This window comes from Ceratotherium simum, chromosome 23 (assembly GCF_057802395.1).
Source record: "Ceratotherium simum simum isolate JZ-2026a chromosome 23, ASM5780239v1, whole genome shotgun sequence".
Classification (NCBI taxonomy): domain Eukaryota; kingdom Metazoa; phylum Chordata; class Mammalia; order Perissodactyla; family Rhinocerotidae; genus Ceratotherium; species Ceratotherium simum.
In genome coordinates, this window is record NC_141922.1 from 11,097,802 (window position 1) to 11,113,219 (window position 15,418).

General features: G+C 44.2%; 1 protein-coding gene across 1 annotated transcript in view; it reads left to right on the forward strand.

Moving 5' to 3' along the window:
- Positions 1 to 15,089, forward strand: part of KCNQ3 (potassium voltage-gated channel subfamily Q member 3) — a 307,538-nt gene extending 292,449 nt beyond the window's left edge. Inside the window, exons 10-15 of the mRNA XM_004431059.3 lie at positions 4,141 to 4,343; positions 5,200 to 5,302; positions 7,416 to 7,547; positions 9,999 to 10,097; positions 11,866 to 11,950; positions 13,564 to 15,089. Coding sequence (XP_004431116.1) covers positions 4,141 to 4,343; positions 5,200 to 5,302; positions 7,416 to 7,547; positions 9,999 to 10,097; positions 11,866 to 11,950; positions 13,564 to 14,298 — 1,357 coding nt within the window. The 3' untranslated portion in view covers positions 14,299 to 15,089. The remainder of the gene's footprint in view (positions 1 to 4,140; positions 4,344 to 5,199; positions 5,303 to 7,415; positions 7,548 to 9,998; positions 10,098 to 11,865; positions 11,951 to 13,563) is intronic.
- Positions 15,090 to 15,418: the final 329 nt, after the last annotated feature.

Sequence of the window (15,418 nt, forward strand, 5' to 3'; positions counted from 1 at the left end):
ACTCCTTCCTTTATTCATTCAATATCATAATAGTGCTTTCAGTGCTTACCGTGTGCCGGGCACTGTGTTAGATGCTGGATACACAAAATTGAGGAACGTATATTTTCAGGACCAGTAGTTCTCCTTTTAGTTTCTCACTCTCAGCTCCAGTGACATTTTGGGTGGGATAATTGTTGTGGAGAGTTGTCCTGTGCATTGAAGGATGTTTAGCAGCGTCCCTGGCCTCAACCCACTAGATGCCAGAAGCACTCCCCTAGTTATGTCAATCAAATATGCCTCCAGACATTGCCAAACGTCCACTGGGGGCAAAATCGTCCCTGGTTGAGAACCGCTGCTTTAGTGAGAGAGTCTCTCATAAGTCAAAGATTTCATTATGGTGGCCAAGTGCTGTACTTGAGAAAAGCCTAGATGTTCTAGGGGCACAGGGAACAGATGTCTAATTGGACCGAGAGTGGACGTGAGCCTTGGGCTGATGCTTGGACCAAGTTTCAGACAAAAAGTCAGAGTCATTTAGATAAAAGAAGGCATGAAGATTTTCCCAGTTATGGGTCACAGCATGCGCAAGGGCTAGAAAGTGTGCAAGTCAGGGAATCGCGTGGATTTAACATGGCTGGAGTTCCCTGGGGCTGAGACCTGAGGCAGGAGTCCAGGGCAGAGCTGTATCTGCCAGGACAGAGCAACCCTGATTTTACTTCTCCATCCCCAGTCCATCTATTTGCAGTTTTTCCAATTCATATTTGGAAATTGTCTGTCTGCACTTAACAAATCAGGGACCCCAGCCTCCCAAGGAAATCTGATGTCAACTCCGTGGAGGGCTTTTCTTGCAAGACCTGCTGTACCTTCCAAGCCCAAGGCCTGAATAATGCACTGGAAATCCATACAGAGAAGGGCAGAGATGGGTTTTGAGTTTCAGGGCTGAACTTTGCCTTGCAGTTGATTATCCTTTAGGGTCTTGGATTTCAGGCAACGCAATTAAAGAAGTAAGCTGATCACCCACTTTGCTGGAGGAAGAATTCCATAAGCCTCTTAGGTGCAATGGCTCTGAGTAATTCAGAGCTGAGGTTTCTGACTTGTGCCCGACGCATCTGGATTCCTAATGCCTTTGGAACCCAAGTCTTATAAACCGTCCTCCGTGACCAATGGGGTATTAAGTGAACACAGCCAAAGCAGTTCAGACTGTTAGAGGTTGCAATGAAGCATTTAAATGCCAAAGAAGCACATCCTAAATCCCACCACAGATAGAACCAAGAGAGTCCTCTCATTATCTTTCTGATAGTCAGCAGTTATGCTGAGATTTCAAGTTAGAACACAGTGGCTGTCATTAATTTTGTCTTGCTTAGTTTATCTAGAATTAAGCTTCTCATATACTTATCTCCTGCAGAGGTTGAGTTCAATGACAATGGTGAGTGTTTGAGACTAGCATTAAGAAGTATTGTAAAATAATATATAAATCCCAAGAACTCATCTCAGTTCATTTAAAAAAAACACTTTCTTCGTGGCCCAGGAAATTTTATCCATCCTTTTCACACATGTCATTAGCCTTCTAGTGCTTCTGTAGAAAGAGGATTATTTACCAAGATAATGATGACAGCCAGCATTTACTGAAGGTTTCCTGCATCCCGCATCCCAGACAGTTGGCTAAGCACTTTACTTGCAGCCTTTCATTTAACCCTTAAACAACCATGCACAATGAGGGCTCGTTGTCATGATTTTGTGTGTAAGGAAGCTGGGGCCAGAGAGAATGAGTTATGTGTCCTAGGTCACATGACAGGGGTGTGTGGTGGGTTCAAAGATAACCAAGCAGACAGTCCAGTGGGTAGGGAGGCATGGAAACATAGTTTCCACACAGTGTGTTAAAACACTGTGACAAAGAAAAACCCAGTGTGTCTTTGGAGCAAACAGAGAGTACCCAATTTCCAAGAGCAGATGCTCAGACAGTTTTAAAGAGTAGATGGGAATGAGGCCACCTGAGAAGGCAAAAAAGGGCACTGCAGGCTAGAGGACCTGTGCATACCAGGACATGCAGGAGGGGGCTTGGAGATGGGCAAGGGGCTTGGTGCAGAAGGAATGACAGATCCGCTTGTTGATATAGCAAGACATGTAGGCAGGAGCCAAGGAGAAGAGGGCCTGAGAAGTGACTGTCCTACAGTCGCCCTTTTACTTAGTTCATGGGTAGGAAAGCCTTCTGTGTGTTCAGTCGACTTCCCACCTTGTCCAGTTTTAGCCCATGGACCCTGATATATTCTCTGTCCTGTTGGTCATTCATCCAGGACCGGTCAGGAGACCAGCATCCTTTTCACACATGTCGTTGGCCTTCTACTGCTTCTGTAGGAAGACGATTATTTACCCAGATGTTGTGTCTTCAGGTTAGGGAACATGGAGCTATCTCAGTACTGGAGTTTCTCTGAATTTACCCTGGGCAGGTTATTAATATAACAGTGCTGGATGAGAGAGAACAGTCCAGAGAGAGTCAGGAGTAACAATTGTTATCCATATTTCAATTCATTCATTTGTTAACCAAGTATGTCTTAATCCTTCTCTATGCCAGGCTGAAGACAAGAAACTTTTCAGATATTCTCGTGTATAATGCTCCCCAAACCTCTGTGAAGCAGATGTTTTAGGCCCACTTAACCAGTGAGGACCTGGTGCTCAGAGAGCATAGGGTACCTGCTTGGCAGGGGGCAGCAGCTTCTGGCGTGAAGCACATGGCTGCCGTAACCAGACACACTCTCAAGAAATACTAAATTATCTCAGTTCCATGCAGAACTGATTCGACAACCCATATTCATTCACTGATTCATTTATTCCTCAAGTACATGGCACACCTACTGTATACCATGCCCCGTGTGGGGTGATGGAGAGGAAGCCACTAAGTTGAGTACATTGCTTTGTGAAAACATGCAGTGCGGCTCTCTCTGGCATGTACCACACAAAAAGGGTGAGGGACAGAGGCTGAGAAATAGAAGGAATAAATTAATATTTATAGAGCACCTATTGCATACCAGGATCTATGCCAGATCCTTGACAAACATCATCTCATAGCAACGGGATAAAGCCGGGATGCTTATCCCTATTTTAACACTGAGCTAAATGAGGCTCAGCAGGGTCACAGGTTTGCCCAAGGTCACCTGGATGGTAAGGGATGGAGCTGGACTTCAAGTCAAGGTGCAGCTGGTTTTTGCAACTTTATGTTGGACGGATTAACCATTGTTTATGCCAAGAACGTTTTTGGCAACGTGATGAAGTCCAGGGACCCTTTCTCAGAATAACAATTTTGAATCTGTAAATAAAATGCATACAGTTACAAAAGAAACTGATTATATTGAAACATAATTATCACAATATTTAAACCTTTGATATGCAGTCATATGTGTGCTTCTTTGTGATGAGTCTAATGACAAGACCTCGTGGCAGGTTGAATACTCCCATAATTTTGAAGCAGTAACGAGCATGTGTAGCAAGTCCCAGAGACAACAGGATATAAAATGATCTGTGATTTCTGTTGTGGAAAGTCACAGGATATGACTGGGGCGTTGAAGGTATTACTGGGGTTTATTACCTACATTCATAATTGAAGGACATTCTAAATTCAGTTAGAGGTTGGTAATGTTTTTTCCATCCAAGCCCAGGAGCCCCTGCTAAGTTCTATCCACGGGAGGTGTCTGTGGACGCTGGTTTACACTACTGCTTTATGTAATTTATGTCATTCAATTCTGTTCAAGGAACATTTGATAAGGCTTTTTCTGTGTAAGTCTCTATCTGGGCACCATGGAGTGGTACAAAGGAAGTTATTGATGCAGAGTAGAGGGGAATGGAGAAGGAACGAAGCTTTGCTGCATACTGCTATGAACCAGGCGTTTTCCATCCTGTATCTCATATAAGCTCCACTTAAGCATACTAGGAAACTAAAGTTCAGAGAAGTTAAGAAACTTGTCCAAGGTGTAACAGCTAGTAAACTGTCGAGCTAGGATCTAAACCAAGTCCTGTCCCATTCTGAGTTGCTAAATCAGATTGAGCACTGAGGGCAGGCCGTCCCTTTCACGCGTGGAGGAGGATGTGTGAGTCTTGATGGAGAGGGACGGGAAATTACGAGAGCCTGCACTCAAGGAGGAAAATTGTTCACTTTTGCTTATTTTGTAGCCAAAAGCTGGGTCTCTTGGATCGGGTTCGCCTTTCTAATCCTCGTGGTAGCAATACTAAAGGCAAGCTATTTACCCCTCTGAATGTAGATGCCATAGAAGAAAGTCCTTCTAAAGAACCAAAGCCTGTTGGCTTAAACAATAAAGATCGTTTCCGCACCGCCTTCCGCATGAAAGCCTACGCTTTCTGGCAGAGTTCTGAAGGTAATGCCTTTCTTCTCCCTCACCCTGTCTCCTCCACTTCTCCCTCCTCCTTCCTCTCCTGCCTCCTTCCCCTATTGAAGAACTCTCCAGTCTACAAAGTAGCCTGTTTCCCATCCTCCCTGAACCAACTTGTTTCATCTTATTCTCATCTCCTGGGCTGGAGGCATCTGTGATGTAGCCCCATAGCTCATAGCAGGGGGCTCCCAAGTTTTTTCTGGTCCAAGATCACCACGTTGGTCAGCACAGAGGCCTCCAGGGAGCCTTGGGACATATTACCACCATTCCTAAGGGTGGCCATGATGAGTGTGTGGCCATGGAGGTCAACTTGAAGGATGAAAAGAGGCCAGATGTAGAGTGAACTGGAGACCTGGGGACCTCAGCACCCCCAGGGGGTGGGAAAAGCACCCTGCAGGGGCTGTGGGAGTAATAGCCTCTGTGTGCCCCTTTCACTTATGAAAAGGGAGGACCAGCAGGGCTCAGAAAGGGACCCCTCCAAGGTCACAAGGATAGTGACTGATAGAGCAAGAATCTGAACTCAGGTCTGTCTGACTGTAACGCCCAGCACATGTGCCCTTTGCTGCCTTCAAGGGGCTATTCAGGAAACCCAGAACTCATGTCACCTTCCTCCTAGCCTTCTCCCCCTGTCCTGAACTTCAGGCACCTCTAACTCAGACTTCTGGGTAATAGAACGGGATGCTAAGAAAGCCCGAATGACGTCACAACTGGAGAACACTGTGGGCTTTCTGGAAGCAGGAACAAAGACTCTGGAGGTTGAGCTTTTAAGGCTCTGACAGAATGGGGTCCCCAAGCCTTTCCAAGTGCTGTGGCCTGACGTTGATATGTGTCTCCCACCCAGATGCCGGGACGGGTGATCCCATGGCGGAAGACAGGGGCTACGGAAATGACTTCCTCATCGAAGACATGATCCCCACCCTGAAGGCCGCCATCCGGGCTGTCAGGTAACGCACCCCTCCACACACACCATCACCACTGTGGGCCTCCCTGGGCCCCAGCTCATCTCCCACGGGACGTGGCTTTGTAAGGTGCTCTTGGGCTCTTGGAAGGTGGGCAAGAAGCCCCTCAAGTAACCCCTGAGACAGGTCCAAAGAGTATGTCAATATTCGATGGGAGATGCTGCCTTAAGAAAAATGATTCCTGCATCAGCAAGTCATCATGGTGACTCTTGCTCGCCTCTTTCTGAAACTGCTCCCACAGGTTCCTGACAGTATTTCCAGCTGTCACACTCTTGTGTGGCTTTGGCCACTATCTATTTTAAAGGATGTTGGGGCAGGGGAGTGTATTGACACGGAGTTTTCTTCCTTTATAGGCTTCTTACTCAACATAGCTTTTCTTTGTCTAGCTTCATCCATCTAGTTCTTTTTAATTAGCATTTTTAACAAGATAATCAATTACAGGATTTTTTCGTCCAAATCAGTCAAGACTACAATCCACCCTGGCTATTTCTGTTTTGCTTTAGAATTTTATAAGAAAATAAAAATGCTACTACTTAAAGAAAACTTTGATTAGAATATGGGCTTATAAGCACTCCACAATGGTGGCAAGGAATTCTAGAAACTAAGTTGGATTCTCCAAGAACTAGTCATGATATTTTCAGCAAGATTCCCAGTCCAATCAATCAAGGAATCTCAGAAGTGTTATAGTATGTGGACCTCAGCAAAGCCCTTGACCTGGTTTCTCATGACACCATCATGTAGAATGTGACAGAAGCACAGCTGGATGACAACACAACTGTCTGGGTTCATAACTGGTTGAATGATCTTTTTCAAAGAACACCAGTGAATGAATCTGTGTCAGCCCACAGGGAGGTCTCTACTGGGACACTCCCTGGTCTGGCTTCTGCTCTGTCCTTTTTAGCATTTCCATTGATGCCTTAGTTCAGGGCTTGGCAAACTTTTTCTGTAAAAAGCTAGATAGTAAATATGTTAGGCTCTGCGGTCCATAGGTCTCTTTTTCAAGTATTCAACTTTGACTTTGTAGCACAGACAGTACACAAAGCCATAGACAGTACACAAATGAATGGGTGTGGCTGTGTTCCAACATAACTTTACTTTCAAAAATAGGCAGTGGGCCAGATTTGGCCCTCAAGCCGGAGTTTGCTGACACCTACCTTAGATGGATCTCTGTAAAGGGCAGGCTTATAAAATAACACAAAGTTGAAAAGGATGGCGAGTAAATTGGATGGTATAATCAGCATGCCAAATAGTGTTTAGAGGTTGGAGCCAGGGGCTATGACAAACAAAATGAACTTTGAATGCACCACAGATAAAGAGGTACAAGTACGAGATGGGAGGGCCTGGGGTAGGCAGTGTTTCCTTATCACTGGGCTGTGATTAGGGGTTTTAATTGACACTGTGCTCAGCAAGAGTTGACCTTGTGATGGGGTTTTCAAGGAGCATTAGCCATCTGGGGTGACTTTATTGGCTGCCAAGAAGATGGAGGTGAGGGTTTGGCATCTGTGAGTTCTGGGTGTCCTATGTTACTAAGAACCTGAGAAAACTTGGGACAAAAGCTAGTGTCTCTTTTCTAGAAGCTCATAAGCCAAAGAATTTAAAAAGCTATTGAGGAGGAGAGACATCAGCTGTCCTCAGATAGAAAGCAGTGTGACACAGTGATTAAGTGCATGGGCCTTGTCAGCATACAAACCTGAGTTTGAGGAAAGCTCTGACATTATTAGCTAGATGGGTCTGGGAAGATGCTGACGCTCTCTGTACCACAGTCTCATCATCTACGAACTGATCTGTTAGCAGATTGTTCATAAAGTAATTAGCTCAGTGTCTGGCCTGCAATGAATGCTCAATACATGTTAGTTCTCATTGTCACTATGATTTTCTTATTATTCAAATGATTGAAGGGAGGTGCTCATGAAGGAGAGGCACTAGCCAGCCTAATTCTATGTGGTTTGAAGGGGTAGAATCAGGACCAAGAGTTGGAACTTCTTCCCGACCAGTTTTCTCTTTGGTTCTCCCCTCACCTCTGAGTTTGCTAGTCTTATATTATAGTTTCCTTCACTCTCTACTCACGATGCACAAATGTCTCTACTTCACCTTACAGAATTCTACAATTCCGTCTCTATAAAAAAAAATTCAAGGAGACTTTGAGGCCTTACGACGTGAAGGATGTGATTGAGCAGTATTCCGCAGGACATCTCGACATGCTTTCCAGGATAAAGTACCTTCAGACAAGGTAAGTGAGTCGCATCTGGAAGGTGTATGCTCTCCTGACTGCTGAGGAATCAAAGCCAGGTGAACCTTAGAGCTGAGGGTGAAAGGCATTCAAAAATGATCCATAATTCAGGGGAAAGATTTTATGAACAAATATAGTCATCAAACATTATGGATGTCAAGGCCAACCAGCACCAGATCAAACAGGCTGTGAAGAAACTCTATGACATTGACATGGCCAAGGTCAACACCCTGATCAGGCCTCGTGGAGAGAAGGCATGTGTCTGACAGGGCCCTGACTGTGATGCTTTGAATGTTGCCAACAAAACTGGGATCATCTAAACTGAGTCCAACTGGCTAATTCTAAATATAAATTTTTCACCACATTGAAAAAAATGTTCAGCAAGTGTTATTTATAATAGCGAAAATATGGAAACAGCATCAATGCCCAACTAATAATTGCCACCAATTTATTGACCACCTGGGTGCTCTACCTATTTGTGTGTGATCCCTTATAACCCCCTAAGGTATTGCAATAAAGCTGCCATTTAACCAGTGAGGAAACCTAAGCTCAAAGGGCAAAGGAATTACCCAAAATTACCCAGCTAGTAGGTGGCAAAGCTGGAAGTAAAACCAGGTCTGTTTCAAATCTCCTGTTCTTTCTAACACACTACACCTCCTCAATTATCCAGCAGTGATCAAGAGAAGAATGGCACCTGTTCTCACTAAAATGAGCCATCAAATGACATAGAAAATGTATATAATGAGATCAAAGAATTATATGATCTGTGAATATATATGCATAATATGATGACTAGTAATACATTCAGACATATATCTACACTTATACATGTACATAAGTATATATTTATATGTATATATATCATTATATACATATATACACACATACACTCTGCTAGACTTGTGGTGATATTAACTAATATATATGTGCAATATGATTACAAAAACATACGCATATATGTTTACTCAGAAATGTACACAACACACACACTCTCCCATATAGGGGGCTGATAATAGGAGTAGGACTTCCGCCAAGGGGTTATAGTGGCTGTTCTGAGATGATGAGTCCAAGTGTGATTTTTTTTTTACTTTAAATTGATCAAACCATTAATGATTCTTTAAAAAGATAAACCATTAAAAAAAATAAAGGACAATGTGATGTCAAGAAACATAGAGGAGACATCAGGAAACCAAAGTCCTCTTTGAAGCTTGTTCTCTGACCTGTGTGAGATTTCAAATTGACACAAGTCAAGTTGTCTCTGGACCTCAGTTTCCTCATCTGAACAATGTTGTGTCCTACAGAGTTAATAGGACCATCATGTTGCATGAGTTGGAAGTTGACGGTGCTGTTGGGTTGGAGGAATTCTTATCTGTGACCTTACTTTATCAGTAACTGGAATATCAGTGGTGACTGCCTACCATCGTGGCAGGCACACAGTCGATGCTCAATGCTTGGTGAACGAATGGATGTGTGATCAAATGAATTCTGAGCCTAACGTGTTGTTATTTATGCTCAGAGGAAGGGAGCATGATGTCTAGGACATACCAGACTCCAAAAATATCTGCCCCAAAAATATCTGCATAGAGTGGACATTGACACTGTCATCGTTTTTGATATTTGTCAGGAAAATATGTTTCTATGAGTCCTGGCTGGCTGCTGACCACCTGGGTGACTAATTGCATATCCGCAGCTATGCTGATACTGGAGTAGCCAGAGAGAAAGGAAGGGCAATTTAGTACACGATAGTGTCAAGGGAGGAGCAGCCGGGTTGGCAGAGACAGAGTGATCCATGGCTATGCCTGGGTGCATGGTCTTAGTGTTCCTGGACCTGTGCTGAGCCATCAAGGCTGCTTCCACCCCCCAACCCTGCCCCAGCTTTGCAGTGCAACGGGGGGCATTTGTCTCCTATTGTGCTCAGGAGCAGCACAAATGGGGAGCTGGTGCCTCATGCAGAAATGGAAGCAGAGTGCAGGAGCTAGTGTCAGATCCATCCCTCTAATGATCAGAGAAGCCTGCAGAGGGAGATCTGCACAGCTAAAAACGGACCCTAGGATTTCGCAGGAAAAACTCCCTAACTCAATGTTTTGGAATAAAAGAGCTGGAAGACCTGATAGACTTGCAGCACACATGACATTTCCTGTAAGAAATAACAAGATCAGCCCTCACTCTGTCTCCGTGGTTTGGCTGCCTGTCTCTCCCCTGGGGTGGGGAGATGCTCTCGGTACCACTGGACAAAAAAGAAAGATAATAATATATTGAGATAATAAATTGTCTCTCTCTTTTCTTTCTGTCTCTGTCTCTGTTTCTCTCTTTCTCCCTCTCTCCTTTCTTCCTTCTCTTATATATTCTAAACTCAGACCTGACTAAAGAGGGAATAGAATGAATTGCATTCCGTTTTTATACATAAAGCTCTTTGTAATTTAATTCTCCCCTTCATGTGTTCTCTTTCAGAATAGACATGATTTTCACCCCTGGACCTCCAACTACTCCAAAACATAAGAAGTCTCAGAAAGGGGCAGCGTTCACCTACCCATCCCAGCAATCTCCCAGGTGGGGCGTGTGGCCATGGACAGACAGGCTGAGTGGTGCCAAAGCCCGTGGAGCATCCCTATCCCCAATGTCACCTTGGTTCCCTTATGGTTGGGTGAGGTTGCCATTCCCTTAAATAAAATGAAGAAGAGTTTGAAGCCTTTTCTAGTTTGTGGCCATTTGGAAGGTTTCTGTACAAAAGACTTACCGCCCCTCTTCCCAGACTATATGGTGACACTTCTTTTTACAGTTATTGAAAATAAAAATAATGATTTCCTTGTTATGAAATAAGAGGAGACTGATGAGTTTATTGGAACAGAAAGAATCTTCATGTTAGCAGAGCCCAAGGTGTTCCTGGTCAGCTGTTCTGACTTTTCCTGCACGGTCACCCCTGAGTTGATTGATTCTCCTCCCAGGACAAAGCCTGAGAAAGGAATCAGATGCCAGGCCCCTGACAAATTTGTAACGGGTACAGCTTTGTCCCTCAGCAGAGCAGCTCTGCTCTCCCCCAAAAAAGGTTTGAAAATTTTCCTTTTATAGGACCTGAAGAACAAACAGTAGTCCTTTAGAAAGTCTACTGCCTGAATTTACATTTCTTTATTCCCAAATGTCTTCAAGGCAGATAACATAAATCAGTGAAGAGTCAGGCTTAAGAACTTCTATGTGTCTTATAATAATGAATCTCATTGTTATAAAAGAAGCAAGGATGTAAGTGTGAAGATATAAGACATCTACTCTTCAGCCTCAACCCTGGGGGTAGACTAGGGGCTGGTAGACCAGGGGACCTAAAGAGCACGCGCCCCATCCAAAGGAGGTAATTGTTACTCTGTTTCACTGTTGCTAATTTTAGGAATGAAGATCCTCTGTTTCCAGATAGTCTAATTTTTCCAGAAAAGCTGAATATCCAGATTTTATGTGAAACTCCCCATTTTTGACATAGCTTAAATGTTTTAAAACCCTGTACAGATTAAGGAAAACACCGGTGGGCTGGATTTAGCACACGACCACCAGTTTTTGACATCTGCTTTAATTCAAGATGGCTCAGCCAAAGACAGGCCAGGGACTTAGTGGGAGATGGTAGTCTGTGAGAGGGAAAATCAGCTACCTAGAAAGTGCCCAACATTAATGGTTTTGAGGAATAGCTAGCCTCCCTGAAAGTTCTCTTATACATAGAACATAACAATGTTGAAACTCACTGGAATTTAGGTGGATATTAACTGTGTACAGCTAAGGAGCACTGCAGAACACATCTCAATTCCATTCCCCACCAATGTCATCTTTTGCATCATTTTCCAGGTCCAGCATCTATTTGCCACTCTTAACAAAATGGAACAGATGAAATATTGATATCCACTGTATAGAATTTCAGATTAGACAACCCCCATCCCCCTACCTGCCCACACACACACACACACACACACACTCAGAGTAGAAGTACTCAACCAGTAGTCTGAGACTGAAAGGCAAAGGAATGTGATTTAAAGGAATTAAACACTCTAGGCACAGTTAGGTGCTTTATTAGCTTTGACACAAAGCCTCCTATGGAAGCTTAATAATTGGCTTCAAATTTTCCTGCAGTGAAGGTAAGCATGGGACACCAGTGTTGAAGTCGAGAAAATGCTGGCGTTTCCTGATTCACATGCACCTCCAAAGTTAAGTGGCCTCTTCCGGACTGCATAAACATAAGCATGAGTGTGATGAATCCAAGGGCCATGGCCTGCCTAGCCAAATGACCTTGCAAAGCAAAAACAGATATAACAATCATATAGAACTGTTGGCTCTTTCCTAGGAATGAACCATATGTAGCCAGAGCATCCACATCAGAAATTGAAGACCAAAGCATGATGGGGAAATTTGTGAAAGTCGAAAGACAGGTAGGTCTTTCCTTTCCCTCACCAAAAAAACAAGTGTATAAAATTTATTTTCAAATGTCATTTTTTTAGAGGGAGATAACATACTTGAGTATTTACCATTCAAAAAAAGATGTGGAAATTAAACCCCTGATTTAGCACTTTACTGGCTGGGTAATCATAGGCCAGTTAATTAATTGTCTTCAGCCTCAGTTTCCTCATCAGTAAAATGGGGATTTTAATACCTCATAAGTTTGCTGTGAGGATTAAATGAATTGATATGTGTAAGTTAACTGGAATAGTAGCTGACACACAATAAACACTCCACAAATGGGACCTACTGTATCATGCGCTTCCTGGTGTTCCTTCAAGAAAAGTGAGTTCCCTTCCCCACATTTCCTGTATCCTCAATCCTCCCGCCCTCAAAACCCAGGTCAGTGAGGACTGTGTGAAGCAGGCTATGGGTGGGGTTCATTCACTCACAGAGAACCCATTCCCTTACAGCACCCCATGTAGCTCACCTCCCAATTCCTCAGTAAAGCAGCTTATATTTTTGCACAGTTTGTGTAACTTGACACTAGATAAATGGCACTGTCAATTTCCTTTAGGATCCCTATCAATTCTTTTATTTTATTCATAACCCAAAATTGGATCTGTGCAGGAAAGAAGAGAGAAAAGTTGAATGATTATTCTTTTCTGGCGTATCAAGAATATCATTTTTCATTTTTAATTTATAATCTCGGCTCTCCCATTTACCAGCTCTGGGACCTTGGACAAATTACTTCATCTCTCTATGCCTCTGTTTGCTCACCTGTAAAATAGAGATAATAATAGTATTCACCTCAAGGGTTGTTGGGAAAATTAAATGGGTTAATATATTTAACATGCATAAAACAGTCAGGTGCTCACTAAAAGCTATATAAGAATTAGTTACTGTTAAGTCTTGGATGGCATCTCAGCCATTACCTGGTGCTCTGCTTCACAACCTTATCTGTAAGAGGGGATGATGTACCTGCCTGCAGAGCTTCCCGGTGAGTTATGAATTGTGAGGGAGAGAACATCACACACACACATGCACGCACACCTGTGTATATGGACTCACAAAGATTCAAATAAGGTCCCCATTTTGTAGGTAGGAGCAGATGCAGTTTATCTCAGTCTAGCTTCCACTGGCCTCCAGGTGCCTAGGCAGGGTCTCCAGTTCTGAGAAGCTCAATTCCTGCTAACCACTGCCCTCATCTCTTTGGGGCTTACATCACCCCGTAGGAGAAATAAACACTAACAGTTCACATGCTTCTGTCTAAGAATGTCTGCAAATCAAGAACACCCACTCCTTGACCCAAACAGCAGCAGAAAAGCCACTTCCTCCTCAGGTGAAACTTGTCCTCGAACCATCTCTCTGCTTCCAGGCTTCACTTTCTGGAAAGTCCTGGCCTAGGGTATTTCTAGATTAGCACTAATACATGTGCAAGGCTCAAAATCAGGAGGCACGAAATAATGAGCTATTGTGGTTAATGTGACTTGCAAGAACCCGCTTCCTTTCTGAAAAGTAAATGCTGTAGGATTTTCTCCCGACCAATAATAACTACCCCCTTCCCCAGAGAAAGCAGTGATTCCCGGCTCCTTGTATTTTCCAGGTTCATGACATGGGGAAGAAACTGGACTTCCTCGTGGATATGCACATGCAGCACATGGAGCGCCTCCAGGTGCACGTCACAGAGTACTACCCCACCAAGGGGACCTCCTCGCCCGTCGAGGTGGAAAAGAAAGACGACAACAGGGATTCCGATTTGAAAACCATCATCTACAACTATTCCGAGACAGGCCCCCCCGAGCCGCCCTATAGCTTCCACCAGGTGCCCATAGACAAAGTCGGCCCCTATGGATTTTTTGTCCACGACTCAGTGAACCCGCCCCAAGGAGGACCCAGTTCTGGAAAGCTTCAAGCGACCCTTTCCTCCTCGGCGACAGCGTATTTAGAAAGGCCCACCGTCCTGCCTATCTTGACTCTTCTCGACTCCCGAGCGAGCTACCACTCCCAGGCTGAACTGCACGGCCCCTGCTCGGACCGGGTCTCCCCCCAGCAGAGACGCAGCATCACTCGGGACAGCGACACCCCTCTATCCCTGATGTCAGTCAACCACGAGGAGCTGGAACAGTCTCCCAGTGGCTTCAGCATCTCCCAGGACAGAGATGATTATGTGTTTGGCCCAAGCGGGGGGTCGAGCTGGATGAGGGAGAAACGTTACCTCGCCGAGGGTGAGACAGACACGGACACAGACCCCTTCACACCCAGTGGCTCCATGCCTCTGTCGTCCACAGGGGACGGGATTTCTGATTCTGTATGGACCCCTCCCAACAAGCCAGTTTAAAAGGGGTCGTGGGCTGACTCCTCCTTGTAATGTAGACAGACGTTGTATAGCTCACTTACTCTCACATCCAACTCTTACCAGTGAGACCACCAATGGCTGCATCAAACGCATGCATGGGCGTGGTGGCCCCACCAGGGCACAGGCTTGTCATGGCCTTTTTCCTCCTCGTGTCACCACAATGAAGCCGCTTCCTTTTAAGCATGGTTTGCATGACTTTACACTATATAAATGGTACACTAATCTCTTCTAGGATACACATTTATCTGCTGTTCTTACTTTGAATCATGATCGGACCAGTACAGGGAGAAATTATCCATGAACTGTGGTATTTGTTTGTTTGGTTGGCCGGTTTGGGTTTTGGTTTGGTAAGCAGGGAAGGTAGTTTAAGTTATTTCTTGGATCACTGCCCCTTTGTGTCAAATACTCCAGTGATTAACTGTTTTCTAAAGCAAGCAAATAATTTTCTCGACAAAAATGCATTGCATATCAATGAGGTTGCCTACTGAGCTAAAACATTAGGAAAGCAATGAGATCGTCATTGCATCCCCAAAACCAAGAATTATAAAAATTATTTTTTTAAGGAAAAACTGGCAAAACCATCTAAAAGCTCGCATAGGGACCTCACTTGGTCTGCCCTTGTCTATCATAATGCCTCAGTTTCCTCATCTGTAAAAGGTGGTGGTAATCCCAAGTTAGCATTTTGGATAAGTTATGAATTGGTGAGGAGAAAACATACACACGCGTGTTAATATAGTTCCCAATTATGTAGCCAAAGATGATGAAATTTATCAGAAGCCTGTCTGGGAAGGAGCTAAGTTCTGTGCCTTCAAAATGAGGTTCCAGCTCACATTCCTTCCCATGATACTTGTACAAAATGTCCATCTCAAATGGAAATTAGAGTCAAGAAGGCACTGAAATTACCTGGTCTTTCTTTGTAAAAGTGAGAAACCTTTGAGACATGCCCAGGGTTGCTCCATTGTCCCCTGGAGAGCTGGAACTCAGAGCCCAGTCAGCTGACTAGCTCCATACCCTAGTCTCTGCCTACCGCACCACTCTACAGTTTACACAATGGGACCCAGAAATCGTGCCAAGATACTTGTGCTCTGTGTCATGTGGAAGT